Genomic DNA, 16,529 nt, shown 5'->3' with positions numbered 1-16,529 from the left:
AGTATTATCTTTATCCCATGAGTTTCCCCCCCCTCCCTTGGCTTGCCTACTTCTATTTAGAAGGGTAACACCTGCCCAGCTCCAGGAGGCACTCAGGCGAGCTTTACCCCTTGCAGACCGAAGCGCTGTGCTTTTCACTTTGTTCAAACAATCCTTGATGATGAACAGGAGAGGCAGTTGCACAGGGGTAGACTCCAAACAGCTTCACGGCTACCTTGCTTTTTTTTTCCCCCCCACCCTTGCTCCTGAAATCTGGGCCTGCTCTAAGTGGCAAGAGGGAGCCGGCTGCTCAAGTGGGCACTTGCTTTTGCAAACAAAAGCAACACCTGCAACGAGCAACACTGATCCCGGGCGGCTTTGCGCACATACGAGTTTCTCTCTGTCTCTGAAGCAGATGGCTCGAGGGGCAGGGTGGAATCTGACGGCACCCTCAACTGAGGCTGAGCTGACCGCCTTCTAGGAAGCATGAAGATGCGGCTGTTTCCCCACCCCCACCCCCACCAGCATCATGTTACGTTGGGTCCTCGCTTCACTCACTTCCCCACCCCATTGACTGACCTGCCAAGGGGCATCATTGCACGCAGTGCCTTCTTATCTCTACCCTCAACTCCACTGGCAGCAGTCAAATAAACTCACCTCATGTCATCTGGTCCAAAGGGAGATCTCTTTCATTGGCTGAGATTTGATGCTCCTTTCAACCAAAAATGGTCAGCCTATACAAAAGTGGCCCCCGAGCTTCTTTCTTTGGGATGCATGGAGCTTGCTTTCACAACATCATTGAATGTCCTGACCTGTTCTGTCCTGTCCTGTCCTGTCTGTCTGTCTAATCAGCCAGCCGGCAGCCAGCCAGCCAGACGTCCATCTGTTTGTCTGTCCATCCATCCATCCATCCATCCATCCATCCATCCATCCATCCATCCATCCAATCATCTATCTATCTATCTATCTATCTATCTATCTATCTATCTATCTATCTATCTATCTATCTATCTATCATCTATCTATCTATCTATCTATCTATCTATCTATCTATCTATCTATCTATCTATCTATCTATCTATCTATCATTAACCAGAAGGAAAGAACAATGCCCATTCTGATAAAGTAATAGAGTCATAATCTTCAAACCCACGTATTATCTGCCATGCTGAATAAGAATACATAGATTCGCTTAATGGCTACTGTGTTCACTTAACGACTGCCATAAAAAAAATTGTAAAATCAGATCTGGTCCCTGGGTGCCTGTACCTGTGACCGTCATGACATAGGATGGAAATGTTGGTCTCAATTACAGTTGTAAGGTGAGGGCCACCTGTACGTAGCTGTCACATTAGCATATATTTTTGTCCACATTTTCGTGGAAAGACATATTTGCATGCAATTTTCTCTTTTATACTCCTTTATATTAAAGCAGTCCAATATTCTTCAATATTTACAGATCACCTCTGCTGAATTATGCATCCATCCTCTTCCATGATGGATTCCTTATTTCCTTCTTTTTGGCCATGGATTTTACACACAGCTACTTTGAACCACTTTCTTTGGGATTGTTCCCAAAATCAGATCACTTTTCATGAAAGACAAACCATGATTACTATGAACAAATGTCAAGAACTCACCTTCTTTGGTACTGACGCGAGGTGATGGATCTGTGTGAGTTGGTGTGTTGTAAGACAGCAAGGAACTACCTGCAAAGAACAAACAGAGTGAATTTTGCCTGCACAGATTACATCCTTCTCTGGACCAAGAGTCTTTCCTCATGAACACTCATGCTTTGGTTTCCTCACATGTGAATTACTGCCATGTGTTCCATAGACCACTCAGATGACACAGCCGGTACAGAAGACACTAATAGAAGCAATTATGGTTGCATTTTGATACGCTCATATAAAACCGCTCTTAAGACAACTGGACAGGTTACCAGTGACCTCCCAGATGCAATCCAAGGAGCTGTTTATAGCCATAAAGTTTTCCATGGCACAGCACCTTGAAAAACTGCCTCTATCCAGGGGTGGGATTCAAATACATGAACAACTGGTTCTCTGTGTGGATGCCGCTTCCAGAAGTCCGTTCTAGGCCTGGGCAACAAAAAATTAGCTAACGGTTCTGCTAAAGTGGTGCAAACAGGCTGAATCCCACCACTGCCTCTATCCCATTATTTCTGCCCACCCTTTAAGATCTATGAAGCAATATCGTCTGATAGTGGCAGCAGTTGTAACTTCTAGGATAGATTGTAAGTAGCTTTTTTGAAAGTCCTTTGTAAGTCCAAAAGTTCATTAAACATGGCCATCAGCTGAGGGCTATTTTGTGTATTTTATAGAACTGAAGACATCACACAGGTCCTTTGTGTTCCAGATGAAACTCATTAGGACCAATTCTGGAAGACAAGGTAGTTAGGGACCCTTGGTGTCAATGTGTACATGAGCATAGTTCTTCTGGGGCTGTAGCACTGCAAATTGTAAGCTCACTAAGATGAATGCCACTATACAAAAGGAAAATGCCTTGATTATGTAAAGCCACCCTTGAAGAAGAAGGCTTGGCATCCTCCTCAAATTCCCCGTCCAAAATCCTAGGGCGATATGGCAACATGGTGCTTCAATCACGGGACTTTACAGAACGTGCAAATAGGCTCTGAATCCACCAACTGAAACATCTCAAATGGAATTCAGGCCACCTTAAAACATTAATACCTTCATTATTTGGATTATGTATATTATCCAGAGCTTGGAAAATGTACCATAGACCAGAGGTCCCCAATCGCCTGTCCATGGACTGGTACCGGGCCACGGCATGCCAGCAACCGGGCTGCACAAACAAGCAAAGCCCCATCCACGGGATGCAGGCAGCACACAAAACCACGCACACTCCAGTCCACGGAAAAACCTCTCTCCATGGAACCAGTCCCTGGTGCCCAAAAGGTTGGGGGCCTCTGTCATAGACTTTTTTGGTTCAAGGGGTAAAAGAAACAACAATACGATGCCCAGTGCAGTATACAGCCACGGTTGATAGCAAGGGTAGGCAATTTTGAAAGCCCATCACAAACATAAAACACTTCCTGGGAGGCTTGGCCAGATTGTTCCACTGGTTAATTGTTCTAACTGTCAGGAAATTTCTCCTTAGTTCTAGGTTGCTTCTCTCTTTGGTAAGTTTCCATCCGTTGCTTCTAGTCCTGCCTTCAGGTGCTTTGGAGAATAATAATAATAATAATAATAATAATAATAATAATAATAATAATAATAATAATAATAATAATAATAATAATAATAAGTTGGAAGGGACCTTGGAGGTCATCTAGTCCAACCCCCTGCTAAGGCAGGAAACCCTATACCATTTCAGACAAATGGCTGTCCAGTCTCTTCTTAAAAACCTCCAGTGTTGGAGCATTCACCATTCTGGAGGCAGGTGGTTCCAATGATTAATTGTTCTCACTGTCAGGAAATTTCTCCTTACTTCTAGGTTGCTTCTCTCCTTGACTAGTTTCCATCTGTTTCTTCTTGTCCTACCTTCAGGTGCTTTGGAGAATAGCTTGGCTCTCTCTTCTTTGGGGCAGCCCCTGAGACATTGGAACACGGCTATCATGTCCCCCCTCGTCCTTCTCTTCGTTAGACTGGACACACCCAATTCCAGTAACCGTTCTGTATAACTATAAGATTTTTTTTAAAAAAATGATGCCAGGTGGTGCGGGAATCTGGGCAAGAAGCCTTAATAGGCATCACAAATGGTCTATGAAACTGGGCAAAATATAAGGGTAATGTCTACAGAGACTTTCTGAACCTGTCTCCCTGGAGTTTTGTACATTATTATTTTTTTTGTTCTCAAATAACAGTGAGAAAGCAACTTTATGGATGACACATTTTCTAGCAAATTTGAGACAGATCCTCATTCCCGGTGCTTAGCATGACGAATGCCAGTTATCCTGGCAAAGTCCAAAAGTTTTCCAGAGATTAAACAAGCTGTCTTTGCAGCTGAAATGTGGACCGACACATTGGATGGGGACAGGAAGAGGAAGGTAGGCCCGACAGAAAGGGGGGCAAAAGGGGGGGGGAATAACCACATCAAGGAGCAATCAAACAAAGCAAGGTCTACTTTAGCTGAAAAGCTGCTGAGAGAGGTAAAGTTGCTCTGAGTTTATTGGTTCAAGTTCTCACCTTTGCCCAACGGTCTGACATTTCTGGTGGGAACACCAGAACCGGGAAGGAAAAATGTGTTTCCTATTAAGAGGTTGAAAAGAAAGAAGCAGGAGAAGACAAATTGGGGTGGGGGCGGGGAATGAGACACAGCAAAATTTGCCAAGCACATAGTCGAGGGAAAACCCAGATCTGGAATCTTTTCTGAGCAAACTTTCAAATCTGAGCAGAGCAATGCCACAATCGATCAATCATGGTAGGCCTGGGAGTCACACCCCATATGGGGACAGGTTGGTTACTAATTCCAGATAGGTGGAAATTCACAAAAGAGACTCAGGGATTGGGTGTGGTATAAGGCACATCCTCAGGTGTGCTTTAGTATTTCGGTATCTAAGCCCTGATGGAAGGAAGGAAGGAAGGAAGGAAGGAAGGAAGGAAGGAAGGAAGGAAGGAAGAAAACAGAGGGAGGAAGGAAACAGAGGGAGGGAGGGAGGAAGGAAGGAAGGAAGGAAGAAAACAGAGGGAGGAAGGAAACAGATGGAGGAAGGAAGGAAGGAAGGAAGGAAGGAAGGAAGGAAGGAAGGAAGGAAGGAAGGAAGGAAGGAAGGAAGGAAGAAAACAGAGGGAGGAAGGAAACAGATGGAGGAAGGAAGGAAGGAAGGAAGGAAGGAAGGAAGGAAGGAAGGAAGGAAGGAAGGAAGGAAGAAAACAGGGAGGAAGGAAACAGAGGGAGGAAGGAAGGAAGGAAGGAAGGAAGGAAGGAAGAAAACAGAGGGAGGAAGGAAACAGATGGAGGAAGGAAGGAAGGAAGGAAGGAAGGAGGGAAGGAAGAAAACAGAGGGAGGAAGGAAACAGAGGGAGGAAGGAAGGAAGGAAGGTAGGAAGGTAGGAAGGAAGGAAGGAAGGAAGGAAGGAAGGAAGGAAGGAAGGAAGGAAGGAAGGAATGATCTTCTATCTTATTCTTGCTCAGACTATAACCAAGGAGCCACCCAACTGCAGGGAACGTAATTTTCATTTTTGAACCCACAGATTGCCTTTGAAACGTCCACTTCATTTATTTCTACAGTATGCCTTCTGCCAACTTAAACAAGCTTTTTATACAGGAGGGAGAAAGAGGACACCTTAGAAAGGTTCGTGCAAATAACTTTATACATTTTCTTTTTTTCTTTTTCCACTGAAAATTTTCAACTGTCTTCTGAGTCACATCAAAGCTCTCATTGCCGACCCTCTCCAAACAAAACATGAATTAAGGAGTATATTAATGTACATTAACATGGTTTAATTTGGGCAGAGGAAGCCTCTCCCTACAGGTGGGAAGAAATGCAGTTGGGAGGCCACAACAGAGTTCTTCAGTTGCTACACAGGTTGCCTAGAAGATTCATAGTCTATTTTAAAGGTCTGGCCATTAAAGTTCTAGACAGCGTTTCTCAAATTTGACAACTTTAAGACGTGTGGATTTCAGCTTCCAGAATTCCTCAGTCCGGGTACCCTTGGCCAAAGATTGATCCACTCCTACCTGAAATGGTCATCCTCTTCTGGTGAGGGTGCAGATTCAGATAGGACATACATGAAATAATGAGATAAGAAGGGGACACCCACCTAGCCAGACAGATCAGCCAAATCAGCCCTATCAGGGGGGTGACATGTGCTGCAGCTAGACCACCCACCTATTTATATGTAGCTTTGGGTATTATCCCATTTTAGGTTCCGCAGCTATTGTCACTTTTATAACCTGGATATAGATTGTTTCTTCTGGATTTCACTCACAGGTCCCAGTGAGTCTGTTTGATAGATGCATTTTAATGTCGTCTCACATTTTTATGTACTGATTTCTGAAGCTAGACTGTTTTATAGGTGCTTACAGACAGTGCTGGGATTCAGCCGGTTCACACCACTTTGGCAGAACTGCTAGCTAATTTTTTTTGCTGCCCAGGCCCAGAATAGACTTCCAGAAGTGACCTCCACACATAGAACCAGTTGTTCACATACTTGAATCCCACCACTGCTTACAGATCACTTGGGAACCTGTTCCTTGTACTGGTCTGAGATTACAATAAAATGACTGGCTGACTGAAGCCCCCATACAGAATCAGAGACACTCTCAGAAGATAAAATGGTGAGTGGATGCAGACAGAGTCTTCTTTTTAAAACTGCATATCTTGGCTATGCCTTCCATTATCTATGTCGCGCTTGCAAAATTTCAAATTGGTCTACCAGTCAGTAGTATGTAAACAGAGTGTAAACCCCACTGCCTTCTAGCACTCATGATGTTAGCTAGTTTGGTAATGAAACATCTGCAAGAAAACCACCAAGCTCGGAGAGCACCAAGGACCCCACAGTCCTCCCCTTCCTCTTCCTCCTCCTCCCACCACTCCCTTCTAGCACTGATGATGTTACCTACTTTGGGTAATGAGATGTCTGCAAGAAAACCACCAAGCTCAGAGAGCATCAAGGACCCCACAGTTGTCATCCTCTTCCTCCTTCTCCCTGCAAACCCCACTCCCTCCTAGCACTGATGATGTTTCCAAATTTGGTAATGAAACGTCTACAAGAGAACAACCAAGCTCAGAGAGCACCAAGGACCCCACAGTCGTCATCCTCCTCCTCTTCATCTTCCTCCTCCTCCTCTTCCTCCTCCAACCCCTCTCCTTTCTAGCACTGATGATGTCACCTAGTTGGGTCATGAAACGTCTGCAAGAAAACCACCCAGCTCAGAGAGCACCAAGGACCCCGCAGTTCGACCCTGAGCTACAAATATTCTCTTCTATCAAGATTGAAGTATCCCTAGCATTCCCTCTGACAAGATAAATAAGAAACGAAGCTCTTGAGCACCTTCTGCATTCAACTCAGCATTCAACCGCCATAGGAAGTTAGGCCTGGAAAAACAACAAACACCTTCCTAAAGCATTGCACCACAAGGGAATTAACCAGAAATCCAGAAACCAGACCGTCATTAGGCAGATGCAAGAAGAGCTGCTGGTAAAGAAGTCATTTTTGGTAGCCTGTAAGCAGGCTTCAATGAAGAGAAGGCTTCATATATGTCAGAGTATCCCAACGACAGCCAAAGAGGACAATGAGACGTATGGCCATCGCGACTCTTGCAAAGGAAAAAGAGTCTCAAGAGAAGGCATTCTTCACAAGCTTGCAAGCTGTTGCATTGGGGTGGGGAGAAGAAAAACACCAATTAAGTGATGCTGGGGAAATGATGCTGGTGTGAAATCAGCCATCCATGAAATAAGGACAGGGTGGAGATACAGTATTCAAGCAAAATATCTTCGAGAGACGGGCTGAAGAAAACGTTGCAGACTGACAATTGATTTTGAGTTGAACTGAAATGACCTGTTTGCATTTCTCCTTTCTCTGTACTTTTGTTCCTCTTTTACCAAACAAAACAGACTTCCTCCCTGACCCATCTGGGTATATTTCTTTTTCTCTTGCTTTGCGGCTGGGCACAAGGGAAATACATCTGCTCTGCGTCCAGAAAGGCTAGTAGTCGATTAAGTGTATCAGTTATAGCTGTTGAATCAGTTATATCTATCTATGTGCATGTGTGCTGTGTGTGTGTGTGTAAACCTTACTTTCTCTATTCTTAGATAAAGCTTTTAGACAGCTATTCTTTTCGAGCCAAACTACATGGGATGCTATGGCATTTACTTAAAAAAAAGGGAGCAAATTTGTGCACGAGAATAAATTACAACTAATCCTTGATTTATGATTGTGATTGAGCCAGGAATTAGAGTTGTAAGTCATGGTGTCATTAAGTGGGCCACCACGTGATCATGACCACGTGATGTGTGCAAATAATTTGTCTTCTACTATATAATCACTTCTCCAGGTTCTGCAACTTTTTTTGCCCTTCATTTAATCTCAAAGCATAAAGACTTTTCCAGATTGGGGAAAATGGACAGACAAGGAATTAGGGAAGAAAGAATGGAAAGAGCATAAGAGATAACGCCAATATCACCACTAATCGTCCTTTGTCATTTCCCAATAAGGAAGGAGACTAAAATAAGGCCACCACTTAGAAAAAGGTGGAAGGAAGGTAGCTTCTTTGGGGATGCTACATGCTCAGCACACAATCTTATCAACTAGGCTTCATTTGGTGTTGCAATCTTCCTGGTAGCATCTCAAAACAGAGCCGGCACAGTTTGTTGATATTTCCTTTTGGTGTCACCCATCCCCTTTTGTTTAAATCTCCTTTCTTTCCACAGCTCTCCACTTCAGTTGCCAACCTATGACTTCCCCTCCCATATCTGATATCCATCAGGTCCTTGGTGACTCCACAACAATTCCTGATCACGCTGGCTTTCACTTTAGCACCAGATGGCCCCACGCTGGAGAAGGCTGCGATACACAAAATTGGATATGGAAAGAGGTTTTCACATCACCACAAGCAACCAGCCTGACACTAGGTCAGTCAATTACACACACACACACACACACACACACACACACACACAGAGAGAGAGAGAGAGAGAGAGAGAGAGAGAGAGAGAGAGATGAAAATTGTTTTCTTACTCAAAGGAATGGCTCTTAGCTCCTTACATTGCATGAGTAGTCAAAAATAAAGCTTGAAAATGTGAGTTTCACCGATGGCATCATAAACTGGGTTTTCATTTGATACCCAGCAATTAGATTATTATTTTTTTAGATTTTCATTTTCATTTTGGAATGATTTCTTTATTTCAATGAAGCTTGGAAGGCTGTTCTCGGAGTTTCTTCCACAGCCAATGGAGACAAATACAAGGCAAGCATGTCAGCTGTTGAACATGTTGGACATAAGTTTAGCAAGGGTGAATAAAGTGGTCACTTACTTTCCCTGAGGTAACTGAGATGAGACAGCAGGACTTCTGTGTTGTAGAGGGAAGTGATCCGGAGGAAATCCTCCTTGTTCATCTTGCACAGTTCTTTGCCATCCATGTTCTGGAAGAGGTTGGTATCAATCTCGATTAAGCCATATTCTTTGATAGCCCAGTCTAGCCACTGACGCACGTGATCCTGACTCCATAATGTGGGATCTATCAGAAGAAATCAGAGAGGTGGAAGGATGAAAGAAGTTACATGACTGATGGCCAATACTCTGTCAAGAAAGAGCCGTGGTGGCGCAGTATGGCAGGCTAATTTTGCCAACTGCCAGCAGTTCGAGTCTCACCAGCTCAAGGTTGACTCAGCCTTCCATCCTTCCGAGGTTGGTCAAATGAGGACGCAGATTGTTGGGAGGCAATATACTGACTCTGTAAACCGCTTAGAGAGGGCGGTAAAGCACTCTGAAGCGGTATATAAGTCTAGGTGCTGTTGCTATTTTCTTGTATCTCTTTTTCCAGTTTTATTCTTACTGGAGAGGAACAGTTAAGTGAAATATAGCAAGCTAGAGGCATGTAACTTAGCTGGGCCATGGACAGGGTTAATGAGAGATTTGTGGTCTCCAACTGCTTTTCTGTCCTTGTGGTTGCTGTTGCAATCTTGACAGTCCCCTTCAACTGTGCCAACTTTTGAGACATTTGTGGAAACTGTGGCAATACATTTTTCTAACATATCTCCCAAGACCTGTCTCCCTATTTCCCCTCCCACAAATCTCCAGAAAGTCCCAAATCTGGCCTATTTCAACAAAATCCCATCCAACCTGGTGTACACCTTCCCCCAGAAAAACACGTACTATCAAATGGAATAATGCAGAATTGGCATCTCTACCCTTGACTACCCATCTCTACAATTGGGACCAGAAATTCTATTGTTAACCAAGGTGGTAGTTAATGAGTCCCATCCAATTTTACCACCTCTTTTCCCCACAGTGGTTAAGTGAATCACTGCAGCTGTTAAATGAATCATGCAGCTGTTGTGTGAATCCAGCTTTCCCTATTGATTTTGCTTGTCGGAAGCCAACTGGGAAGTTGGCAAATAGCAATCACGTGACTTTGGGATTCTGCAACTGTCATAAATACATCCTGGTTGGCAAGCGTCCAGATTTTGATCACATGACACATTGGGATGCTGCAACAGTTGTTAGCAACAAATACCGCTTGTAAGTCACATTTTTCAGTGCTGTTGTAACTTCATATGGTTGCTTAATGAATAGCTGTTAAGTCAAGGACTCTTTGTAAGTATTAAATACCAAAAACATCGTCCTATTAGTAAGCCTTTTTGGCTTACTTCATTACTTAACGCTGGCCCATTCACAAAAAAAAAACTTTTGTTTTTTCAATCCCCATTCTCCAAAGACTATAGCTTATGCTTTGCTTTGTTTTCCTCCTGATAACTGATCTTTCAGGTCTTTGGAAACTAGGCATTTCCAAGCTGTGCTGTCCAAAGTGTTTGAACCTTTGCTCAGCCCCTTTCAAATATTGCACAGATGGTTATTGCAAATTTTTTTTGGAGCGCTGTTTATTAGCATGTTCCAGAAAGTAGTAAATTCTCTGCAGAATGACCTCCCTGCTCAGACAAGTTTGCTTTATAAGTCTGAGTCATATTTCCAGACTCAACTGCCTGACAAAAAAACAGACTTTTATTCCCACCCACTCACCCTTTCGTTTTGCAACTCTTGAGGCCTGCAAAGTCAATACAGATGGACTAAGGATGAATATACAGAATTGGGTTCATGACTGCATATTAGACCCCAGGGGAGAATTGCTATAAATGGTGGTGATTTAAGAATGGGACAATTATACGGATTAGGGTTGTATAAAAAAAACGGGAGGTAACGGAGAAAGGTTGCTGTTGGATCATGCCAAAAGTTTTTCTAGGTCATAATTCTGTGGCTGACTCAGCCTTTGGGGACCAAGTACATTATGCTATTATTAGGTCGTCATTACTGGCAAGGTCATACAACTGGAAGACAGAAAACTGTCTTAGTGCTCTCCCCCAAACTCCAATATGTGAGAATTCAGCCAATAGCCAACTTCCAAATCATTCTAGCTGTGAATGATGGGAGTTGAAATCCAACATATTGGAAGAACATGGGACTGGAAAAAATCTGGTTGACTCATTGTCCCTGAAGTCCATTATTGTCCACCCCAGCAGTTGCCCTTCCGGATTCTGGTAATCTTTTTTAAATGAGCATACACCAAGTTATTTAGCCATTAAGTAGAAGCCATAGGATCATCCCATACATCATGGTGTCCTCCAGCAAACAACAAAAATTAAATTGTGTCCTTGGTGTCATCCTAATGATATTGTTGATGATAAGAATTCATTAAACTTGTATGCTACCCAACTCTCGGTGATCTGGGAGGTTCACAACAATAAAATAAATTACAATAATATGAACAAAACGTAAAAATTAAAGATGAAAGATGGCCAGCATGATGAAACAAGGGGGTCTCACTCTCTTTCGCTGAAGGGCTGGGAGAAGAACCAAGTCTTCATGGCTTCTCTGAACAATAGCAGAATAAGGGCCATCTGGATCTTGAGGAAACCCCATTCCAGAGGGACACTGCTATAGAGAAGTCACAGAGGACACTGTTTAATCAAAGTAACCTGAAGAAGGCCAGGCAGGTCAGGCAGATACTGCAGAAAACAATGGTCCCTCAAGTAACCAGGTTCTGTGCCATGATGATGTCATAGCATGACTTTGTCAACTGTTTCATATCAGAATGCTTCAAGCATCAAACATTTCTTCTTTGAAACTGTTACCTCATTCCTGAGAGAGAATTCTAGTTTTGAGTGTTTCAAGCTTAAAACAGAGGGCCTTAAAGTTGAAACAAGATGCTTTGTTTTAATCTCAGAATGACTGCAAAAGATCCTTTTGAACACAAGGCAGCCATGAACCTGAAATGGACAGCGTTGACTTTGAGATAGTTCAAATTCAAATTTTTTGCAAACCTTTCAAAGCAACAGTGAATCTCATTCCTGCTAAAAAGCAAATCGCAAAGTCATATGCTTTTCATTACAATGGGATACTTTGTCAAAGCTGAACTATTTCAGAAGATCCTCTTATGAGCATATAAATAAATGTTTATAAACATTTATGTGGATATTATTTGCCGAGGTCTAGAAAAAGGTTCCTTAAATAACCTTTTGCCATTATTTTTGCTTACTGGAAAATATTAGACAATATTTGCTCTCCCACACACATTGCGGATTTTTATATATTCAAAATAGAATATGTGGAGTTTTGTTAAAAATATTATTTAATATAACTCCTCTCTTAGGGAGGTTTCTACCAGGCTTCATATATTACACTTTTTTTTTTACTGAGCTACTTATCATTAATGCCTGTATTTTTATATGCATCCTGTGCTATTTTTCTCATGGTTTTTATCAAAAATCCACAGCTCTGCTAAAAAACGAAAGAGAGCCAGAACATTTTCCACATTTGTTTATTAAAACTGACACAAAACAAAACCTGTAAATAAAACCCGGTTGTTTGAGGCTTTCTTTTAATAACAGATATAAAGATGTTATCGTCTTGGACCCCCTCTTCCTCTTCCACGTCCTCTTCCCACGTCCCCTTCCTCTTCCACGTCCTCTTCCTGCAACTGCCTCCCTTTTTTTGGATTTGACTTTTGGTTCAACATCCACCAGCAAAGTATCAAGAGGCAAACTGTCTGGCAGAATAAAATATCTGATATTATTGCCTCGAATGCTCAATGTCTCCAACTGGACAGGTTCTCTGTTCTTCAAAGTCATCTTTACAGCTTTAAGATGGGTATTCATGCTGACATCCACTCCTGTAATGGTTCCATGTACCTGGGTCCCATTTTTCAGTTCAATGGTGACAGTTTCATGACTAAGTTTCATAAGAAATCGCACGAGTTTCATGGCGGAAAGGCAAGAGGCGCAACTCGAAGCCGCTAAACCAGAGACAGAGGCCTCCCCGAGGGTGAGAAGCCAAAAGGAATGATCAAAAATTGAGCTTGGTGCAGCCACCCCAAACTAGGCCACTTCCGTTACTCGCGAAGGGAAGCCACTGGCGCGCTTCTAAACACAATATATTTTACACCACAAATCACTTGTCTAGTTTCTTCTCCCTATTAACGATGTATATTAATTCTTGAAGTTTCACATACAGCTCAAAACTCCTGGAATAATTGTTTTCTATGTCCAGTAGTAATGTTTATTCATTGATCAAATTTACACAGCAGTCTATCCCACACAAGGTGACTCTAGGTGGCACACAACTTCACACAAATGGTGCGCAATTGCTGCAATATGGGACCTCGTGGACTGTGCACAACATGGGACCCTCAGTTGCTATTTGTTATACATTTACTTGATGGGTAAGTCCTATTTGTCCCTACTGAGTTTTATTTCTGGCCATGCATGCATAAGATCGCACTATTAATAATTTGTAGCAATGTCTATGGAGATTCTCAGTCATCCCGGTCATAGTTGTCCCAAAGTTGCTTTTTCACGAGGCAACTGGACTTTCTTGGTTTTTTTTTCCTTTGAAGACATTTCACTTCTCATCCAAGAAGCTTCTTCAACTCTGACTGGATGGCAGGGAAATGGAAGGATTTATACTTCTTGCAGACAGCCGGTCATTTGCATTCTCCTGTTGGTTTGTATGCTTGATTTTTGGGGGGGGAAGAATTCATACTGATGATGATGATGATGATGATGATGATGATGATGATGATGATAATAATAATAATAATAATAATAATAATAATAATAATAATAATAATTTGGAAGGGACCTTGGAGGTCATCTAGTCCAACCCCCTGATCAGGCAGGAAACCTTATACCATTTCAGGCAAATGGCTGTCCAGTCTCTTCTTAAAAACCTCCAGTGTTGGAGCATTCACCGCTTCTGGAGGCAGGTTGTTCCACTGGTTAATTGTTCTAACTGTCAGGAAGTTTCTCCTTAGTTCTAGGTTGCTTCTCTCCTTGACTAGTTTCCATCCGTTGCTTCTTGTCCTGCTTTCAGGCACTTTGGAGAATAGCTTGAGTCCCTCTTCTTTGTGGCAGCCCCTGAGAGATTGGAACACTGCTATCATGTCACCCCTCACCCTTCTCTTCGTTAAACTACACATACCCAATTCCAGCAACCGTTCCCTATATGTTTTAGCCTCCAGTCCCCCAATCATCTTTGTTTGATTTCAAGACCAAATTTCAGTAAGGGTGAAAATATTCAAAAGGAGGTGGTGACCTCTTACCTGCTGGAACAATGACTCTTCTTTCATTGGTGGTCATGTTGGGAGGGGGAGGTCCATTCTTCTCATCTATGTAAGTACCATAATTCAAAGGGTTGGATTCTGGACCAGCACCAACCAGTTTGTTGCATTTGTTAACACTGCAATCCACTGGAGATTCCCTGAAATATAAACAGTACAATATTAACCCAGAGGAATGTATTTATTCATGGCAGAAATACAGTTAGTCCAGACATGTCAAACACAAGGCCCGGGGGCCGGATCCGGCCCGCGAAGTGGTTTCATGTGGCCCGCGAAGCCATCCTGGAAACAATGAGGGTACAGCCCCCACTGCCTTGGCCCTGGCCCAGAGACCCTCCTTCTGCCAGAGACCCTCAGATCTGTCCCACTCCTGCCCAGGCCCCCATAGGCACCCTGGATGCCAACGATGTAGAGCTGGCCACGCCCACCCAGTAGGCCATACGCACTCTAGCCACGCCCACCCAGGCCACACCCACCCGGTCCCTTGAGGGCAACCACAATGCTGATGCGGCCCTCAATGAAATTGAGTTTGACACCCCTGAGTTAGTCCCTGACGTACCACCATTTCTTTAGTGACTGTTCAACAGGACCAAAAAAAGTGTCTTGTGACCTTTTTTTCACACTTATGACCATTGCAGTATCCTCAAGGTCACACGATCAAAATTCAGCTGCTTGGCAAAATATTTATGATGGTTGGGGTTGTCCTGAAATCAAGTAATCACCTTTTGCCACCTTCTGACAAGCAAAGTCATTAATGGATGATTACTCAAGTACATAAATATCTTCCCCTACATTACTCAACTCACGTGCTAAAGTTAGTAAGAGAAGCCCTGCTTATGGTGTCACCTCTGGATCTGAAGATTAACCTGATCCAAACTTCAGTTCCCTCCATGGATTCACAAGGGCCCAAGACCCAGAAACTCATCATCTGGAGCCCACCTCTTCCTGCGATCTAACAACTGGTGATCTAGACAGACCTGTGTCCGATCCAGCACAGGCATTATTATAGTCATATACTTTATCCACCAGCACTAGTCAAGGTGGCCTTTCATCTTATTATTGGGGAGATTCAGGCCATCACTATTCAGAAACCTAGGAGAGGGGATTGCAAGACCCCATGGGTCAGCAACATCTCTCTATTTAGTCACATGACTACCTCCATCCTAATGTCCATCGGCCAGGTCAGTAAAAGACCAGTAGGAGAAAAATATCCCAACCAGGTACAGAAGAACCTTAAACTCACAAACAAAGTGCTTTATATATCAGCTGGATCAAGTGATGAGTTCCATACCTATCGGTACTGGTGGACAGATCAAGGTCTTCTTGCTATGCTTCATCTATGACATTTTCTCTGAATTCACGAAGCATGTCACCTGACACAACCAACAGCCACAAGAAAAACAAGCTTTGAAAGAATCCAGTCCATTCAGTAAACAGAGAAGAAGAACATGCCTGCATGCTTAAATTCCCATCTGCTGAACAAGCCTGGAAGGATTTTTCCTACAGAGAACTTTAAATTTGTTTGCTAAGGCACAGAGTCGGAATTATTCTAGCATAGTTATCATGGCTGGGAGATAAACGTTCTGCTGAGATATTCAGAGGCAGACGGTAATTTTTTCCTCATGTCTTTTCGGGGCGAAGGACTGCTTGGAAATGGAAATAAGATGTATAACTTACACATGTTAGAACTTAAGGTTGTACTATTTCGCCTACTGTTTTTCCAGGCAAGGAACCAAACGCAGTCTTTAGAGAGGCAAATTGCTGATCATTTTAAGGTCCCTGTGACAGGCAGAAAAAGGTTTAAACAAAAGCAGGAGAGAAAAGAGAGAGAGAGAGAGAATGAGAAAGAGAAAGAAAGAGGAAGGAAGGAAGGAAGGAAGGAAGGAAGGAAGGAAGGAAGGAAGGAAGGAAGGAAGGAAGGAAGGAAGGAAGGAAGGAAGGAAGGAAGGAAGGAAGGAAGGAGAACTAATTTTTCACTGGTGACAGACATTCTTTGTGTTAGGTGTTAAAAACTATAAGGATTTTTGGAGTATAAAATGCTTGGCATCAAGGGGACTATAGTCTTCTTCAAAGCACAATTTGATTGCCAACAGACCAATGTTGAGAGACAAGACAAAACGACATTAACTGCTACCAGGTGGTAGATATATGTGTTTAACTCTACCTGGGTCTAAGTCAAGGTTTTCCAACTGGGTGCTGTCCAGAGATATGGGCTTTGGAATAGTTTTGTGCATTTCTACATTAAGCAAGAGGTTGGATCAGATAGATAGATAGATAGATAGATAGATAG

The 16,529-nt window shown here is 42.9% G+C and overlaps 2 protein-coding genes across 3 annotated transcripts in view; both read right to left on the bottom strand.

Moving 5' to 3' along the window:
* Positions 1-16,529, bottom strand: part of FLI1 (Fli-1 proto-oncogene, ETS transcription factor) — an 84,152-nt gene that overhangs the window by 13,530 nt on the left and 54,093 nt on the right. For both annotated transcript variants that reach the window (XM_083368621.1, XM_083368620.1), the window contains exons 3-5: positions 14,222-14,379; positions 8,942-9,145; positions 1,620-1,688 (exon numbers count right to left, since the gene is read on the bottom strand). In XM_083368621.1, the coding sequence (XP_083224747.1) occupies positions 1,620-1,688; positions 8,942-9,145; positions 14,222-14,379 (431 nt within the window). The remainder of the gene's footprint in view (positions 1-1,619; positions 1,689-8,941; positions 9,146-14,221; positions 14,380-16,529) is intronic.
* Positions 12,524-13,039, bottom strand: LOC310643932 (small nuclear ribonucleoprotein Sm D1-like; the record flags this gene model as incomplete). The annotated part of the gene is given in 2 exon segments (XM_083368634.1): positions 12,524-12,565; positions 12,567-13,039. Coding segments are annotated over 2 exon segments (360 nt in total). The 5' UTR covers positions 12,885-13,039.

This window comes from Vipera ursinii (genome assembly GCF_947247035.1).
Source record: "Vipera ursinii genome assembly, chromosome: 8".
Classification (NCBI taxonomy): Eukaryota; Metazoa; Chordata; class Lepidosauria; order Squamata; family Viperidae; genus Vipera; species Vipera ursinii.
Note: the sequence above shows the minus strand (reverse complement) of the source record. Positions and strands in the feature narration are given on the sequence as shown.